The sequence below is a fragment of the Hippichthys cyanospilos genome, chromosome 20 (genome assembly GCF_059441005.1).
Source record: "Hippichthys cyanospilos isolate Australia breed blue-spotted pipefish chromosome 20, RoL_Hcya_1.0, whole genome shotgun sequence".
NCBI lineage: Eukaryota > Metazoa > Chordata > Actinopteri > Syngnathiformes > Syngnathidae > Hippichthys > Hippichthys cyanospilos.
The window spans coordinates 10,366,704-10,387,238 of NC_142388.1; the positions used below are offsets into that span (position 1 = coordinate 10,366,704).

Below are 20,535 nucleotides of genomic sequence, written 5' to 3' on the forward strand. Positions count from 1 at the left end.
TACTGCCGCCGACCCACAAATATAGTCAAATATTTACACAAGTCATTAAAAAAAAAAAAAAAGTGAATTGGCGGTTATATTAGCGTGAATCGTTTGGAGACAAATCTCTTGCTGCAATTGCGCTTTCTCGCATACAGGTGGGGGAATTTCCATTTTCTAACGAGTGAAGACACTGCGTTTCTCATTTATCAGTTTTAAGAAGCACAATAGCTAGCTTGCAACACAGATCAGGTAGCTATGTAGATAGGTAGATACATAACTAAAATAGCCAGCTAGTATAGATGTATAGGTGGATGTAAAGATAGACAAACAGTCAGATATCAAATTAGATTTATTTGTATAGCCCTTAATCAGCCCAAAATAATCTTAAAGTTCCCAGAAGGGCAACACAATTTACAACAAATATTCCAACAAATGTCCTGTTAGTAATTAGGATTTAATAATTAGCATTGATTGATTGAACACTCAAAAGACAAGTGCTTTTTATTAGGGATGTTTCAATAAGATCCACCGTATCTCTATCGAGTCCAATCCAAGCCAAAATTAATGCATTGGCATCGGATTGTTTTTATTAGAGGCAGTCCAATACAACCCATAAACAAAAGGTATACTATACATGCTATTGACCGATCCTCAAGGCTGCATTAATAGTATTAGTATCGGATATGAAAAAGTGGTCTCGAGCCAAACCTAATTACTATCCTATCAGAGTCTACGATGATAATGACATCACAGTTGTTGCAACGTCATCATAACAATGAAGAGGAGAAGAGTGAGCGGGGGACGGATCCTCAGGCTGGAGGAGACGCTGATGTCTGTCCAATCATCATCACCCAAGCACTGATGACAGCCGTCACCGCAAAACCAGCACGAGTCCACATGCTCGCGCCATTCCGAGACGTACGTTCGCACCGTCCGACGGCCTGAGAAATCAAGTGAACGGGTATGTGCTTTAACAGGAAATGGTGATTAAACAGGAAACAGTGATTAAACGGGAAGTGGTTGATGAAACAGGAAGTGGGTGAAAGGAGGGTGATTAAACAGGAAGTGGGTGATTAAATAGGAAGTGGATGATCAAACAGGAAGTGGGTGATCAAACAAGAAGTGGGTGATCAAACAGGGGATGGGTGAAAAGGAAGCGGGTGATTTAACAGATTGTGGGTGAGATCCAACATGAAGTGGGAGATCAAACAGGAAGTGGGTAATCAAACAGGAAATGTGTAAAAGGAGGGTGATTAAACAGGAAGTGGGTGATTAAACAGGATATAGGTGATCAAACAAAAGATGGGTGATTAAACAGTAAAACAATGATTGAACAGGAAATGTCTTATCAAACAATAAGTGGGTGATTTAATCGGAGGTGGCTAATCAAACAGGAAGTGGGTGATCAAACAAAAAGTGGGTGATCAAACATGGGATGGGTGAAAAGGAAGCGGGTGATTTAACAGATTGTGGGTGATCCAACATGAAGTGGGAGATCAAACAGAAAGTGGGTAATCAAACAGGAAATTTGTAATCAAATGGAAACCGTGCACTCAAACAGTAGGTGGGTGATCAAACAGGAAATGGGTAATCAAACAGGAAGTGAGTGACTAAACAGGACCAAACGTGATAAAAAGGTGATCAAACGGGAAGAGGATGATGAAAGTGGGTAATCAAACAGGAAGTGGGTGATTAAACAGGAAGTGGGTGATGAAACAGAAGGTGGGTAATCAAACAGAATACGGGTGATCAGTAGGAAGTGGTTGATCAAACAGATAGTGAATATTCAAACAGAAAGTGGGTGATTAAGTAGGACGTGGGTGATCAAACAGGAGGTGGCTAATCAAACAGGAAGTGAGCAATCGGACAGGAAGTGGGTCATCTATCAAGAAGTGAGTGATCAATCAAGTTGCGGCGTCACTGACGTGGTTCGTAGTAGTCGTAGACGAGAACAATGGCTTCCTGGACTTTGGCAACCTTGAATTCCACCAGAAGAGGAATGTGTACACATTCCATCCTCGTCGTAATCTAATAAACACACATAGCATCTTAGCATGTTATAACACACACACACACACACACACGCGTATCCCCGTCGCAGTAACTCACTGAGTCGAAGTAGAGAATAACTTTCCCCGCCTGCGTTTCCACTTTCTTGACGAGGTCATTGAGCTGGACGGCGTTGCTCTCCAGGCTGAAGCCGCTCAGCAGGCCGACCTCAGCCAGGGCCATGCCGGTGGCGTTCAGGGCACCCCCTTGGCGAAGACTGCCGAGTTGTGTCATTCGCCCGCGTGTGCTTCAAGCAAGCTTCGGCGGCACGGGAAATTTGATGAGCACGCGGGACCTACCTGCAGCACAGGTTCAGATGCGCGCGCGAGTCCTGGCCGTCATCAAAAAGTTCCACGTGCACGTCGAAAGCTTCCAGGCGGTCTGCGTATCGGCGGCGGCGACTCGGCTCATCCGTCCTCACGTTGTACATCGCGTTGAGCTCGAGACAAGAAGACGACGCCGCGTGACTTCACTTGATGTGTTTTAGTTTAAACCAGTGGTTCTCAACATTTTTTCAATGCTGACTACTGAGTGAATTGTTTTTGTCAACCAAGTACTTCCTAACTGCCGTCATTAGATAGATGGAATAAAAAGTAAAATTGCATCACAAATGACAATCAACATCCGTATAAAACCAAACAGAATAAAGGCATACAACATTATGCAAAGGAGTTACTCTAGCACAATTTAAAAAGGTTTATTGGTGTTCCAATTCATTTGCTCTTAATTTGAAAAGAGAAATCTACTGTTCCTGTCCTGAAAAACATTCAATTAAATTTGATGTTAGAAAGGCTCTTTGTTTACATTCAAAAGGTGGCAATTTTTGGCATCATAATCGTTTTGATTATCAGGTGGTGATTGTATGTGAAAAATAATGTAGTTATCAAATGGATTCAGGATGAACGACACATTTTATAATGCTGAGAATTGCTAAATAAGTGGATTATGGTTTTAATTATATATTTTTAGAGTTGTTTTGTTTTGTTTTTTACTTGAAAAATGACTTGCTGTCATATTGAGATGTTTCACCTCCTTAAAATTTTGAATTAAAATGACACCAGTGTTACCTGTGTACAGTCAAAATAAAAGCTATAAACCAAAATAGTACAAGCACAATATCCCTATTAAACATAGAATATTAAAAAATAGAATATTAAAAAATTCAAGGTTTGCATTTATTGAAAATAATCAGCTATTTTTTATTCATTACATTACAGAATCATCTCGGGGGCCAGATTAAACCTTTTTGTGGGCCAGAACCGGCCCGCAGGCTGGATATTTGACACCACTGCTCTAAAACACACACCTTCATGCTTTGCCTTTAGACTTCCTGTTCAGCCTGGTCAAAATGAAAGTAAAAGAAGAAAAGGACACTTGGTACCTGAAGAACAACCAGGCCTTGACCCTCTGCTGCTACCTGTAGGTAGAGATGATCCTTGGGCTCCACCTGAAGACCGCCACAGAAAACTAATCACTATTTGGAATTAAAATTGTTTTTTTTTTAATTATTTGGACAAAGCAAATGGAGAGCTGGCAAGTCAAGGCGTGAGCTTTTGATTTGCGGCCTACCTGCCGCGTCTGCAGGAGGTTGCGGTTTTCCTGGTTGACGTAGAAGACGGTGTCGTTGACGCTGACTTTCAAGTTGACGTCTTGACGATGAAGCAAGACAGAAGCCGTTGACAAGGCCTGCAGTGCTACCACTGTGTCCTGCCACATCACAATTAGTTGAAGGATGACTTCGACCGAGCTTATTTTCAATACTACTTTTTGACAAAATATTTGGCTCACTTGAGTGCTCCCGAAGCCTCCCGTTGGGTTGCGTTGGCGTCCCAGCCACTTCAGTAGGTCGCCGCCCTCCACCAGGCGGCCCAACTTGCACAGGCTCAGCAGAGCGTAGGCCGCCGTCTCGATTTCGGCCGAGCTGGGTTGCCATGATGACGTCAGGCCTGCGGTGGGGGACGTCCACCTGGGAACGCCGTCTGCTCTCATGCCCCCACCCCCCAAAAAATAATTATTTTAAATTAAAACTAAATCAGTCTTCTGTCATGACAATATCAACTGTGGACAACTATGAAATCAATAATTCATGAAAACAACTTATTATGGCCATAATTTTAAATAGTAGTCCCCTCAAGTGGCTGTGAAACTGCCGTTAGTGAAACTGTGTTTTACTCCTCCTTGGTGGCTAATAGCGATTTCAAAACGATGCACAAAAGTGTTTCTGTTTTGTTGAACATTTTATTGTATGGCGTCATTGTTTTTTATGAATTCTAATACTAAAGGGTTTAGTTCGCCTTATTAAAAACAATGTTAATCAGGGTGATAATAGTTTGGAATATATATTTCATGCTGATTTTGATTTTGTGTTGAGCTTTGTTTTTTTTATATTTCAGTTTTAGTTTTTAGATCAAGCATTATTTTAGTTATAATATTAGTTACAGGATTGTTTTGATTGCATGAGAATAAAAAATGTCTGTGAGTATTGGGCAATTAAGTAAACTACAGCTCTCAAACTGCTGTTTGACTTTTTTTCCTTTATGGAAATATAGGAATATCAAAATATATACCTTTAAAATGAACCCTAAAACTTATTAACAATATTAATTGACAAATATGAAAACGAAGGATTGTATAATTGTTTTAGTTTCATAAATGTAAGAATTGGTGTTTCTTTTTAAATTATTTTCATCTAACATTTTATCAATATAACTTTTTTTTCAATTACTATTATTATAAACTATTACTACTAATTGTTTTTATTTTGTATTTTTTTCATATATCTTTTTTTTTTAGATATTAGATTTTGTTAGCTTTTTCTAACTATAATAACATTGGTGAAAATGGCTGAATTTTTACACAATGTTGTGGCTTCTAAAGACCACAATTGCCACATCTAATATGGCGGACACTTAATCTGAAGCACTCACCTATCATGTCTGCTCTTGCAATCAGCTGATCAAGAGTGGTGTGCGCTTTGGCGCTGCCGTTCATGGCAAGCGCGTAGGCCACTAAGCTGAGACTGTAGCTGCTGGACACACCACCCGCATCAAGTTGGCTCTCCAGGAACGTCAGCGCCGACGCCACCTGGTCGGTGTATTGCGCCTGGGAGACAAAAAGCAGGGCAAAGCAATGCCTGACATCCATAATATCAGCATCGTCAAAAGGTCCCTTATCTTACCCTGACATGGGGATCTTCTAGCAGTGCGATGAGGGCGTACGCCGTCAGCGACACGGGCCCGTCCAGACCTCCTTGGAGCTCTGTGTGGATGACGCGTCCCACCTCCTGAAAATGGCCGTCTGCCGCCTGCTGGCCGACCAGCCAGGTGGCGGCCGCCTGCACCACGTGCTCATCGATGCTGATGAAAGGACGCGCCTGCAGGAAACATCTCAGCACGAAGGCGGTCAGCCTGAGAGAAGCCACAGTTCATTAGCATCCAAATGTTCTTTGAGGTCTACTGTATGCTCTGATCTACAGTATAACAGTAGTTCTCAAATGGGGACACGTCAAAGAACTTCTTGGAAGTATGTGAAACTTACTACAATGTTTTAAGTGCTATTAGCAAATAAAGTATTTTTTTTTAATTATGTGAGAGGAAAAGTACATTTTCTTGTCAAATTAAGAGCAAATTAATTGGAACCTGATGCAATTCATTCTTTGTTTTCTTTCTGATGCCATGACAGCAACACAAGATTTTTCCTTCCAAATTAAGAGCAAATTGACTGGAACATGAATCAACTTATTCCTCAATTGCAATACACAAATCTTGTATCTTTGTCAATTTTTAAACTATTTAATGCTTTCTGAAGTCGTGACAGGGACAATACGTTTGTTTTTAAATTAAGAGCGAATGAATTGGAACATGTAGCAACTTATTTTTAAATTGCGATACAGACCGCTTTCAAAATGTTTTGTTTTAATTTTGTTACATTTTAATCTATTATATTTTCTAAAGCCATGACAGGAACAATACATTCAATACATTGTTCTATTTAAGAGCAAAAGAACTGGAATATAAAGAAACTAATTGCTAATTAATTATAGTGGATCCTTTGCAAAATGTGTCTTTGATCTGTTAGGTTTTATTTTAATTTAATGCTTTTTAATGTCAGGACAGCAACATTACATTTTACTATTCAAATTAAGAGCAAATTGGTTGAGCAAACGTCTTATTAAAATATTGTAGTGGCTCCTTTGCAAAAACGTCTTTATGTCTTTATTTTTTTTAGATTTTAATATAATTTATTGCTTTTAAATCTGACTAGAACAGAATAGTTGCATTTTCAAATAAAGAGCAAATTGATTGAACCATGAAGAAACATATTGCTAAATTGTGTTATAGTGACTCGTTTGCAAAATGTTCTATGCCTTAATTTGGTTAAATTTTACACACAGATTAATATTGTTTGAATAAACTGTTTCAAGTCTTTTTTTTTTTTTGCCTTGCGCTGGTTGTGGGGCTGAAAACATTTTTTTATCAAGTGTATTTTAGAGAAGGAATATTGATAACAGGTGTAGAACATTGGTTGATGAACCTACCAAGTGCTCCCAGAAGCATCTCGCTCTCCAAAGGCACTGAAGGATCCATCTGCTCTTTGGTAGGACAATTCTTGCACATAACCTGTCGAAATTTTAAATTCTACTCAACGGTGTTCCACCAGGTTCTAAACAAAGCCCCGCTTAACTCTCGTAACTCATTCACTGCCAACCCAGTAAAAATTGATCTTTGACGTCTATAACCGTCATTGGCAGTGGATGAGTTAATACCATCCATTTTGAAAAAAGAAAAAAGAACCTGTCAGTTAATGTCAAGTCAATTGCAAATGAGGAGAAGCGTAAGAGAAAAGGGCTGGCCGGAGGGGGACGAGGACAACCGGGCACCACCTGACTCCATGTAGGACACGGCCGTGTCTCGGACATCCTGCCGGTCCTGCGCGGTGGCGTTGAGGTAGAGCAAGACGTAGATGTTGGGAGCAAAATGGATCATGTTCTGCTCGCCGCAGCCATACGGCATCTGGATCAGCGAGTCCAGACCCTGGATGGACGGACCCAGCATGTCTCCTGTCCCCACAAAAAGGCAACAAAAATGTCAAGAAAAACATCAATAAAATAACAACTAAAAATATTAACTCATTCACTGCCAGCTCAAGAAAATTACGTCTACAACCATCAATGATAGTGAATGAGATAAAAAGAAAACGGCCATTTGATTTGCTGTGCTGCCCTCTTCAGGTTGTTGAGGGTAGTGCAAGTGTTGCCCTACCGACCAGGGTCAGCCAGGCTTTCTTGCTTCCCGGCACCACGTCGTCGGGAAACATAAACGTCATCATGGTGGAGAGCGAAGATGAAACGTCCAGCAGCAGCGCCGACGAGAACGACTGCTCCACGCCTTCGGCCTGAAAATCAACACGCATACGTTCACACGCATGCACGCCAACAAGAAGATGCACATATTTACACAAAGGAGGGACTGACACACACAAGCATACGCACAGTACCTGCACACACACACGAAAACACAAGAACCTTAGTTATGGGGACCCAGATGACCCGAATGGCTAGCACAATACAGAAACACACAAAGTACGTAAGTGTATGGGCACACATATTCACACACTAACGAACAAGCAGATCCACGCACAGGCACAAACAAGCATACATGTATAAATTGGAACATAGATAACACACTGCTCTCCTTTTTGGGGACCCAAGTGTCTTACCTGCTCATACATTCTTGGACACACTCATCCACTCATTTAACCATGCACATGAACACAAGGATGAGACACTCACACATACAAAAACACACAGACACACAAACACAAACAAGCATAGAAATAAGCACACACAGATACACATTGCTCGTATTTGTGGGGGACCAGACTATTTTACACACACAACCACACACACACACACACACACACACACACACACACATATGCACATCAAAACAAGGATGATAGCCTCACACAGATAAACACAAATTCACAAAGATGAAATGATTTACACACAAAAATGCACCGAACACAAACAGTAAAACCGAGAATTTGGTCCCCACCGTGTAGCAAAAACCAAGGGCAAAAACATATGCAGATCCACACGCAGAAATACACAAAAAATGCACTGACATGCACACGCATAAACAAGCATATGCGTGTATATGCGCACACACACTCCAACAACCTTTCTTATGGGGACGCATGTCTTGCTTGTGTTCTACCTCAAGCACAACACAAATGCAAACTGACACACACACACACACACCTCAATGCTAAGCTATACCAACGAAAAGCAACGGTGGTGTGTCGCACCTTGACCAGGACGGTCCCCTGGGCCACGTCCATGCCAACGTAGGACTTTGCCTTGACCATGATGGTGAGGTCGCCAAGGACCAGCGGCCGGATGGGAACCGGGACGGAGGCGGCGGTCCCCCCAGCCAGCAACAGCCGCCGCACCGCTAGCTGCGATTCGTCCGCCATCACCAACTCAAAGGTGTCGTTTTGCTGCACGGCCATCATCACCTGAGTGCAGACGCCCGTGTCACGAGCTCTCTCAACAAAAGCCTCGCCAGTTGCGAGCTCTGACCTCTAGGTCCTCTTCGTGGTTGTTGAAAAAGCGGACCTCCAGCAGCATCTCCTCACCGAGCGTGACCACAGGTGGCATGTGGACGGACATGAGGAGCTTCTTGGAGACACTCAACTGCGAGAGTTCGCCAAACATCAGATCGGACCCGAAGGCCCTCAAGGGACAAAAAAACGTCAATCATACACGGGCAGGCGTCCAGGAGATCCCGAGGCCGAGGGTGTGGGACATGACAAAAGCGATGGCCGTCCAAGTGGTGACGCTGTCCGGGACCGTCACCCTCATCTCGGCCGACCCGGAATCACTGAAACCACGAAGGGCGCTTGGTCAAGTGTTCCTAATATTGCGACATCTTTCACTTATGGGGGAGGGGCCTCACTCTGTGAACGTTTCCGTCCATATCCACGTCTCTGGAGGACAACCCTCGGATTTCCACATGTAGTCTTCCTCATCCTGGTACTGTGAGTCCATGTGGTACGGCGAGTAGTACTCTCCTGTGGGGAAAAACCCGACACGGGCGTCAGCGGGTCCAAACGTTCCGAACCTGACCAAAGAACTTTTTGGACTTGACCTCCTTGTGCCATCCGGGGATCGGTGCCGTGGACACAGGCGTCCGTCAAAACAACAAGCTGACACCACTGCAAAAACAACCAACAAATTGTCGTTTTTCATTCTTTCAAATTTCAATTCATTTTTCTCATTGAATAATTGCTTCATTGATTTACTGTGGAAAACCAGAAAACAATTTTACATTACAAAATCATCTCGCGGGCCAAATTAAATCCATTTGCGGGCCAAAACTGGCCTGTGGGCCGTATGTATTAAATAATGTATTAATTTACTTATTTTAAACAATGAAAAAGAAACAAATAAAATTTGCAAAAAAAAATCATTAATACGTGTCTAATACAGTAAATTCAATCCCAAAGACATGTTTTTACATTTTTCGAGAGTCTAGGCAATTAATCCAAGGTATTTCATTTATTTAAACTTTTTTTTTTCCATATGGAAGTACTACATTAATCAAGTACTAAATCTTATTTATTTATTAATTTATTTTGGCTTTCTGGACAATTACGATTTGATCTGGCAAAAATGTCTTTTTTAACTCAAAAAGAAATCTTGTTCAACATATTCAAATAATGATGTGTACTCAATTTTAAGTCAATTTCAACACAATCTTATATACTAACAGATTGTGCAAAACCACAATTTCACAACTTAGCTCATTTTGAAATCCTCGATTTTTAAACTGACAAATGAATCAAATTAATTTGATTTATTCCAAGGCCCCAATTAGATACTTTAGAAGTACTGTATTGTAAAATGTATTTGAATTAAGCATTAAAAACATGTTTATTCAATGATTTATTCTAAATAATACAACAAAATTATCAAATTTACATTACAAATTAAATCATTATTTTATTCAATAATCACCTCATATTCAATAAAATTAAATAATAATTAATAAATAAAAAACTGAAAATTATTAAAATACATTATACACTTTTTAATTTACTCTGACTTCACCATTGAATTTGTTTATGCACTTCTTCGATGACTCACATTAGCTGCTGTACTTTTTGAATTTTGAAACATAGAAAAAAGTATTGGCACACATTCCAAAAAACAAATAGGACAAAACGTGTGTGAGTGTGTGTTCTATACATATTATACTGTACTTGTGAGAACTGCTTGGAGTTTTCTACCAACATAGTGAGGACATTTTGGAGAAATAAGGACTTTTAGGCTGGTTCTGACTTGTTCTGAATTTGTGTTTGAGTGTTTTAGAGTAAGTTTTGAACTGGGTTAGGGTTAGGGTTAGGCAATCTTTTGTGATGGTAAAGGTTAGGTTTAGGGCCAAGGAAATGCATTTGTCAATAGGATGTCCCCACTATGATAGAAAAACCCTGTGTGTGCGTGCGTGTAAGAACCATGAAGACTGAGAAGGGATCTCCCATTCCCATGTGCTGGGAATATTGCGTCCCCGTGGAACTGTGGTACATGTCCTTCTCACGCAGCGCCTGACAAAAGAAAAACAAAAAAAGAGGGCTTGGTCAAATAGAGAAAGGTGACGGATAAACTTTCACAGTCGGCGTCTCTGGTGACCCGAACATCACAGTAGTGACAAAGTCTTACCGTCATCTCCTTTGTTTCGTGACCTTTCGGCTCCGCCCACCACGGCACATTGTCCTGCACCATGATCCCCACCAGAGATCCCGCATCCGCCGCCGAGACCCGCAGCGTCACCTCGTCGCCCGGTCGGGTTTCCGGCTCGCTCCAGCTGAGCGAGACCTGCCGACGGATCGTCGGCGGCGTCATCCTCCCTTCCGTCATCGCCTAGCAATCGCCGTGACGACCCACCTGATTGTGCAGGTAGGGATGGACGTCCAGGCAAATGACGTCGTTGACCACCTCGCCGTCTTCTCGCACCAGGAAGACCACCACGGACACCATGGGCGTCCAAGATGCTTCCGGGATCAAAGTTAGCTCGCGAGAACCGTGGCCGGCAGACACAATATTGTCCCCGCACTTCACCTGAAGGACGACGAGGACATGTCAAAATTCTCAGGCTGACAAGATTTTAAAGGGTCCATATACCAGAGGAAAGACAAATAAACTCACCAAGTAATGAATTGCGGTCACAGGAAAAGTGGCGTTGACGTACAGCGTGAACGGCGAGCCCACCTGGATCTTTTGCGAAGAAACAACCATGTATAGTAAGGCTTTTTTTTCACGAAAAAACTACCATGTATAACAAGGGTTTAGTGCAAAAAATGACCACGTATTGTAAGGCTTTTTTTCCACAAAAAATGACCATGTATCGTACGGTTGTGTGTGTGTTTTTTTGGGTGGAAAATGAGAATTATAAAAAGGCAAAAAATGATCAGTATAACAAGTCTTTTTATGGCGAAAAAATGACCACGTATTATAAGGCTTATTTTTCCACAAAAAATGACCATGTAGTGTAAGGTTGTTTTTGTTTTTTTTGTTGTTTTTTTTTTGGGGCAAAAAAATAATCATGTATATTAAGGCTTTTTTTGTTTAGCAAAAAAAAACATGTGAAGTAAGGCTTTTTTCCATATAAAATGAACATGTAAAAATGAGGATTTTTTACTTACAATTTTTTTTTAATTTATTTAGCGAAAAAAATGTCCAGGTATAATAAGGCTTTATTTTATTTTTTTCAAAAAAATGACCGCAAATAGTAAGGCTTGTTTTTTTTTTATTTATTTATTTTTTTTTTTCGAAAAAAGGACCATGTAAAATAGGCTTTTTTTTAAAGAAAAAAATGACGATGTAAAGGCTTTTTTTTCCCAAAAATTACAATCAATTATAAGTTTTTTTGTCTTTTGAAAAAAATGACAAGTTAAAATAATGCTTTTTCAGAAAAAAAAACCCAACCATGTCAAGTAAGGCTTTTTTGCATGAAAAAATGGCTATGTAAAGTTCATGAAAAAAATCAAGTATAAAAGCAAGGATTTTTTAAATGAAAAATGACTATGTGTAAGGATTTTTTTCTTTTAGGGAAAAAAATACTCGTATAGCTTTTTTTTTAAATGAAAAAAAATCACCATGAGACAACCAGGCTTTTTTTTCACAAAGAATGACAGAAAAAAAAAAGTAGAAAATCAGAAAAGTAAAAAGAAATTTCTTGAACACAATCTTCCACCACAACACTTGGACCTGAAAGGTCGGCCATTACCTCCATGGCGCCCGAGGCGCTGAGGACCTGGATGTACGAGTAACTAGGAGACATGTAGCTGGAGCAGAGCTGGAGAGTCTGGTAGCTGTCCTCAACCGAAGCCTAGACGTCAGAGACAACTGTCATTTTTATGGATCATATCTTTTTGGGCTCAACAATATGTTGCCCATATTAAAAATCAATCAGACGTTTTGAAACATCTGTCATCAGAACATACGGGACAAAGATCTTAATACGTTGACGCCTATTGTCGCAAATTGGCATCAAGCCACTTTCCGCTCCAAATACGGTCAAAAATACTGTCTGTTGCCGATTACAAGTCATTTTGAAGATATTTAACAAATTTGGTTTGATGCCAATCGGTTTGGTTTGCTTTTCAAGTCACATGTTCACTTTCCACATGAACAAGATCAGTCAAATTGATTCTTCAATTAAGAGAAATAAGCCTGTGCTTTGTGTTTATATAATATGTTCAATGTCGTGTTTTATAATACTGTACTACGTTAGTCATAAGTTATCAGAGACGGGAACAGATATTTTTTACCATTTATTGTTGCCTGTTGCCACTAATTGGCACCATACCTAAATTTAGATCCATTTTATGTTCTGTACACAAATTAACACTCAACTTGAAAGTTAAGTACACTTTTTAAAATGACTGAAACTTAATTCTAATGTAGAAGTGTTGAAACTGCAGCTCATGGGCCATTTTTTTAATAAATTTTTACTATTTTTAGCTCATTCAATAACAAAGACGTATTAATACATATTTACAAAGTCCAAATATTCAATCCCAGGTACTAATTAAGATATTTGGTGTAGTTAATTAAAATATTAGTGGAAAGGGAGGTCTCAAATTATTTTTCTGTATATATGAACGAATGAATAAATACATAAATAAATAAACAAATAAAGTACTTGAATGAATGTATACGTCCCATAAAAAAATATGTGAATAACAAATCAATAATATTAAATTAGTTAAGTAAGGGGAAAAAACAAACAAAGAATGTGGCCCTCACGTCTTTCTATTATATTTTGTGGTCCTTCGAGGAAAAAGTTTGAACACCCTTGTTCTAATGTAAATGGCTGAAAGCACTTTCTGTTCCAACTTTATTGTAAAAATACTTGAAAATAGCACAAGGTGAGTCAAAATGACTAGAAGTGAAGACAAATAAAATTCTTTTGTCTTTATGTCTGTTTAAAGTTCAATGTATTGCTTTATATATAGTATAGTAATGTGTTACCTGTGATGCGAGCATGTATTTTTTACCGTTTATTTACCATTGTGGCCTATTGCTAATTAGCATCATATGTAAGTTTCTATTTATTTTATGTGCTAAAATTAACATTCACACCTTAATTAAGCATGTGCTTGAAAGTGATTTTTTTTTAATGATTGGAAATAAATTCAGGCATCAAGAGGTTAAAGAATTTCCTTTTGAAACTTTATAAGTAAATGTAGTGTATTATAATAGTATATTGTAGTAGTTACAGTATAAGTGAACTGAGATGGGAATTTTTTTTTTTAACTATTTCTATCATTACAGCCTGTTGCCGTTGATTTGTATCATACCTAAATTCATATCTGTTGAGTGCTAAATTCAAACCAAAATTCTAAACCCAATTTAGCGTCTACATTTGTTTTAAATGATTGTGAATTAATTCAGTCGTCAAAGCGCGAAAGCACTTCCGGTTGAAACTTTTGTGGTAAGAATAGCGGACTGGCTGTCTCACTTTTGACTTACATGGATGGCGAGCGCTCGGGTGTCCTTCGTGAGCAGGAAGTGAACGTGCACCACACCGTCGACAGGGATGGGGAACTCCATATCCAGAGAGGAGTCGGGATAGGAATGGCCCGATCCCGTTCCCGACTCGTTGTGCATGGAGGGCATCCACCCCTTGCACCAATTTTGTTGCATGACGGACACTTTCAGTATCTTCTTGGTACCCTCTTCTGACAACGGCTCCTTGTTGGATTTGCACACGTGCACCTGATAAACAGCACGAGCAGTTTTTCATGCTTTTAGCTTACTCTATTTAGTGTAATATTTAATTTCTTGATTTCTTGTGAAATCCAAATCCTCCAGGAAAACATTTTTTTCTGCACTTGTGTGTGCTACAGTTCCCCCAATTTTCTGCTATCCTTTCTTGTTAGACTGAATAATATGATTGAATAACAATTCAAAATTGTTGGTGGTTCTCCATACCTTTGGTTAACTCTTTCAGTGCCGAGCGTTATCGGAAAAGGAAACCTCTAGAGTGCCAGTATGTTTAGCATTTTCACCCATCTTCAAGGCCGACAGTATGCTGTGTCTATGCTATATACATGGGTGGTGTCATATAAAAGATTGACTTCCATTCCTTACTTTGAATTGCATGTCTGTAATAGCTATGTTGTATACTGCTATCCACTGGTCACAGTGATCACTACAGTGCTCAATTTGCTTAGTATTAGATAAGCTCTGGTCAAGGGTGTCAGCTACCCTCCATGAAAAAGTTTTTGATGAGAAGTTTATTTATTTATTTTTTTTACTATTTTAAAAGACGAGAATTCATGGCACTTTCACAATGTTTTTGAAAATTTGATCTTGCATTCTACACATTTTTAGTCATTTTGGAAAGATTTTTAATGCTGTACTTTTAAATATTTTTAATTGGTTTGACATGTTGCGCTTGATTCACATATGTGCAGTATATTGAGTTATGATGAATAAGAAATGTGATACAATTCTCTTTTTTTTAAACAAGCCTTCAAGTAATGTGATCATTTTTCTCTTATTAATCCCTCTGTATAATACCGAATGATATTACATTAATTTCAGAAAAAAAATCACCCAGTGTTCTAGTCAGTTATATTAGTATGGGGTATTTTTTTCCTGTTGTATGGAATTTTCGTTCTATTTGTCAAAAAAGTGTTTTTTTTTCAGTCTAGAAGAAAAAGAAAAAAAATCCCCCCAAAACTGAAAAAAGTGAAAAAAACATTAACATAATTAACACAAAAAGGGGAAAATAAATTTTAAAAAATCATGTGACAAATGTTTGAAAAAAATAAAAATAAAACAAAACTGGAAGGTTTTTAGTGAGTCCAATACGGCTGTGTAAAATATCTCCCATGTTTTTTTTTCTTTAAAAAGCTAGAAAAAAAAGCTCAAACTTAATGACTGTCATCATTAATGAATTGCATACATGTTTCGTGCATACATTGAACTTGTGAGGCTAAGACTTTGAAGGAGAGAATCATGAATTGTAGCGTCCTCTGCTGGCATGTGCGGCACTTACAGTCGTCATAAAGCTCATGGACGGCTTGAGAATTTTGGGAAAGTCGGCGAAATACAGTTGATACGTTTGTTGGACCAGGCGCACCCGGGCCTTGGAGTACACGCTGACGTCTGAGGACCAAAAGAGGGTCAAAGGTCGCAATGTTGGTTCTGGGCGACAACCGCCTCACCCGATACGTCTTCGGTCACATTGGCGACGACCTCCAGGTATTGTCCATCATCGTACATCTTGCGTGAATAGTCGCTGTCGCTCTTTGCATGAAACTCGGGAAGCGCAAACTTGAAGTCCACGCTGCCGTCAATCTGAAATGCAAAAATTATTTTCATTTTTCTTGCTTTTTTTTTTTTTATCAAATACTACATAGAGTATATGGAGTTTCAGACTATACCCGTCTGTTTTCATCAGAGATTTCTTGCATCCCATGATAATGATGCACCACCGTGATGTTGACGTGCCCGCTCACAGGTTGGCCGGACTTGTACCTGCCACAAGTCGGCAGACAAAAAAGGAGAACAAGATATAAATACATATATATATATATATATATATATATATATATATATATATATATATATATATATATATATATATATATATATATATAGGGAATTTTATTCTGTCAAAAACAAACTAGTTATATCAGTGCTTAGTATCAGTATCTGTGAATACTCAAAAGTTGAATCCAAGTATTGGTATTGGTCTGATACTTTACCATATTTTTAAGATATAGATCGTAGTAAATTACAAATGGAATAGAATGTATGAATAGAATGTTGCCATTAATTTCATGATCTCGGTGACTATGCGAGTGTTGAGCACTCATACTGGTATCGACCTGAAAAAAGTGGTATAAAAAAATGATATCTTTCAAACTGATCTTTCAAATTGATACCAAGTGCCGATACAACTGGTATTTTTGATTCCAAAAAAATAAATAAATGAGTGAACTCACTCTAAAGACCTATTCATTCAAAAAAAATAACATTACCATTAAATTCATGAATTGTTAAGAAAAAAAGTGACATTGACATTGAAAGGCCTTGGAAATTATTTCATTGACTTTTTTGACATTTTGTACATATTGTACATTTTGTGCATCAAAATTACTTGTGGTGCTGGTAGTTGGTATCGGTCTAGGTGACTGCTCAAGAGTGGAGTACTGGTATCGGTCTGAAAAAGTAGTATTGAAGATCTCTAGGTATGAGTACTCAAATCTTGTTACCAAAATCAACACCAAGTACCGATACCACTAGTATTTTTGATACCAAAAAAACTGTACTTACAGAATCTCTCTTTTCCTTAAATTTCACAAAAAATAATGACAAATTTCTATTCTTCTGATTTGTAACTTACTAGTATTGGTTACCATCACCAGTATCGATAGAGTGAAATAAGGCTATTGGCCAAATACTACAAATACTTGTCGGCCAGCTCTACTTGTACTGGAATCAGTCTGAAAAAAAAAGTGGTATTGAACATCCATGAAAAGAAGAGTCAAGAAATCTTTTTTTTCCTACACAAAACAAAAACATGTTAATGCAAATCATGAACAATTAAAAAAAAAAAAAAAGATTTTCTGACCTTGCTGTGATGGTCCCGCACAAGGTATCTTCATAATGGAGCACATCAGGAAGGTCCATCATGACTTTGAACTTTGGCATAGCTGAGGACACATGAAAACATCTCTGCATCTGCGCACTCAGTTTTTCTCATGGCACGTTTTCTGAAGCTTACCGTATCCATCCACGTGCACATGCTTGTGAGTGGCGCCCCCCTGTGGCGCGGAAAAGATATTGTACTTGACATGCTACATAAGAACCCCAATGAGCAATTTGGCTTGACGTCACTAGATCTGCACTTTGGCCTGTTTTACTGCCACTTCACCATTTCGAAGATGTTGCCACTAAGGCTGAAACAAATAATCAAGTAATAAACGCCTGATGGTCAAACTCACATCTATCTGCGAGGTAATGGTCCAGGGACCCAGCAAAGGCTCCCGGGACAGACGGAACTCTTTGGATAGAACCCCGAGGACCGGCTGAGCCGAGCGCCACTGCTGGAGCAGATTCCCCCGCGGGTCCTGGACCGCAAACAGACAGCAAATGAACGTCATCACCGAACAAACCAATTGATCGCTTGTCGATTGTTCGGCTAACTTTAATCATGATGTCCGCCGAGTGGTTGCAGGGTTTCATGGTGTCCTGAAGGCTGACGACCCAGAACCTGATCAGTTCACCCGCTCCGTACGAGTCTTTGTCCGTGTGAATGAAGGTCATGCAGCTTCGGGGTTCAAAATATAAATGCGTGGTGTTGGAAAAAACTTGTTGGCTGCCAGCGTAACCTTTGACCTCCAGGGTGTAGGGGATTTCCAAGCTTGATCCTGTGGAGCTAACCTGCCAACAGGGGGCGGCAGTGGGAGTCGAGTTCAAATGAGTTTGAAAAAGTTGAATCATTGAAGTGACAATTAAAATCAGTTTCATGAAATAATAATTCATTCTTTTGTTTTAATTGTATTGTTTGACATTTAAAAGTGTGCAAATTTACAGATCAGCAATGCATTCTGGGTTTTAATATATATATATATATATATATATATATATATATATATATATATATATATATATATATATATATATATATATATATATATATATATATATATATATATATATATATATATATAGATATATATATAGATATATATATATTAATACACTATAAAATATTCTCATGTCTTCAGTTTATTTCATTTAGCATAAAAATAAAAAAAACAAGAATATAACTGATGGATCAAAATATTTAAAAAACATAAAATTCTCATAATTTTATGTTTACTTTCACATGAATATAAACAGTAGAAAACATAATTTCATGAAATAACATACTGTCGTGTCTTAAATTTACAATTCAGTATTTTAAAAAATGTGAATGTAAATTGTAAATGAGCATTTCATAAAACAATAATGTATTGGTTTTGTCTTCACCTTATGATATCTGATTAAAAAAATGTTCAATATGTATAAAATCATTGTCTATAAAAATAATCATTCCTTCTTTTGTTTTGACTGAATTATTACATTAAGTAAGCGGCTTAGATGAATAAAATACAAACGATGAATAAATCAACGATTTATTATAATATTAAACTTGACCTTATTCATTTCATTCCATGTATTTTATTGAACAATATTTATTGAACTAAAGAATAAATTATTATAATTTATTGATATATTATTATATATAATTAACATCATTATTTATTATTAAAAGTATATTATTTATTAATAAATAATAATAATACATATTAGTATATTATTACCGGTATATTGAAGTATAAAAAAAATAAAAATAAATGAGTGACATGAAAAAGAACTTACAGGCGGAAGCGTGACCAGCTGCGTGGATCCTTCAATCAATCATAAAATTGACATCAGAGAACGTTTCACGCATTCGCGCAAACGGAAAAGAAAAAAAATGCAGAAAGCACCTCCTTCCATCTCCAGCTTCCGCGAGGCCACGTCCACATTGCCGTGAATGATGCGAGCCGTCACCGTGAGCGCCGCGTCGGTCAGGACGCTGACGGACAAAGACGTGGGACGTCCCGCTTGCAGCGAGCGGGGGGCCAGCACCACGTAGGTGGGCTTGTGATCCAAACTGAACAGCAAGCATTGGATATGAATATGCAACCATTTTGATCATCCAGAGACATTTTGGAAATCCAAATTGCTCAGTCTGATTTTATCCTCTCGAAAAAAAAACATCAACACTTTTTCCACATTTCTGATGGATGTTAATTGTATCGGATTGATATCAGTATGAGAGGAGTCCAGGCTGCCATAATAATAATAATTATTGAAAGTGAAAACGTTAATTTGATTGACTGAACATGTAAACGCAATACAAATCATCAATAGATATAGCAGTTTACGTTCAAAAGGAGTGGGAAGAAGAACTACTTGTTTTCGCTAAATTGCTACATATTTAAATACTAGGTACATTTTAAATAATTAAAGTAAAATCAAATAATGTAATCTGTCATTAATAAAGTGAATACAGTACACACTTCTTAATACACCATTTTCTACACAACATTAAGTTTTATACACAAGTCATACATTTAAATAACAGTTTTCTTTTTAAACCTTTCTTTGAAATTGTTAGGATTTTCATTTTTTCAGCTCTATTCTACAATTATTCCATAAATTAACTTTAACAGAGACACACATTTGCATTTTGTCGGTTCTTGGCTTGGATTTTTTAAAAAATAATATTAGAAGTACATAAAATGAAAATGCATCTGAATAAATGACTGAAACGGACGGATTGCGAGGCCAGAGCGTTGTCTTACCCGTGTGTGATGTGCCGGGCGGCGGCGATGGCGAGCAGCGCCACCAACGCCCGAATACGCTTAAGATGCTCCATGGACTCACCTGAAAGACGCTAGCAGCTGCCTTTTTCTTCACACGTGAGAAGGACGCCACCTTTTCTCTGACAGCCTCCCAGAGGAGATGCGCCGGGATCGCTTTCCGCATACACGCCCTTCTTGGGAATCGATCGCTAGGTGGAGTCCGTGAACACAAAAGAAGGAGAAAAGTGGAAAGGTCATGTTGTGTTTGTTATTGCTATTCATCAAAAGGACGTTTTGTCACTTTGGAGGACTAGATTACACTCATAGCAGGGCGGGCCGTGATTATGGGAACAAGATTAGCATCTGTGCCAAGATACCCCCTGTGAAATAAATGTTCCGCCAGAACCGTCTAGCCAGCATAAAGCATTTTTGGATAGAGGAAAAAAAATAGTATTTAACTCATTAAAACTTCAATCTCTAGACATTTTTTACCAAACAACTCCAGAAGAGAGAACAGTAACATCATGTTTTCATTATTGGCTCTTCAGCTGGAAAATTGTGTCACTAATGCACAAAAAAATATGG

General features: G+C 38.5%; 1 protein-coding gene across 1 annotated transcript; it reads right to left on the reverse strand.

The window, feature by feature from the left end:
- Positions 1–319: 319 nt before the first annotated feature.
- Positions 320–20,024, reverse strand: cd109 (CD109 molecule). The gene is made up of 33 exons (XM_088403964.1): positions 19,951–20,024; positions 19,090–19,256; positions 18,980–19,008; positions 17,759–17,995; positions 17,557–17,682; positions 17,337–17,376; positions 17,184–17,265; positions 15,991–16,084; positions 15,772–15,904; positions 15,603–15,712; positions 14,069–14,314; positions 12,321–12,422; positions 11,240–11,308; positions 10,979–11,152; positions 10,754–10,909; positions 10,549–10,623; positions 9,183–9,249; positions 8,991–9,105; positions 8,798–8,915; positions 8,615–8,728; positions 8,341–8,550; positions 7,293–7,425; positions 6,914–7,090; positions 6,569–6,650; positions 5,210–5,438; positions 4,959–5,133; positions 3,820–4,010; positions 3,601–3,738; positions 3,413–3,478; positions 2,331–2,470; positions 2,092–2,248; positions 1,908–2,010; positions 320–923 (listed from the first exon to the last, which is right to left on the reverse strand). Exons 1-33 carry the CDS (start codon positions 20,022–20,024, stop codon positions 730–732), a joined length of 4,323 nt encoding a protein of 1,440 aa, XP_088260090.1. The 3' UTR covers positions 320–729.
- Positions 20,025–20,535: the final 511 nt, after the last annotated feature.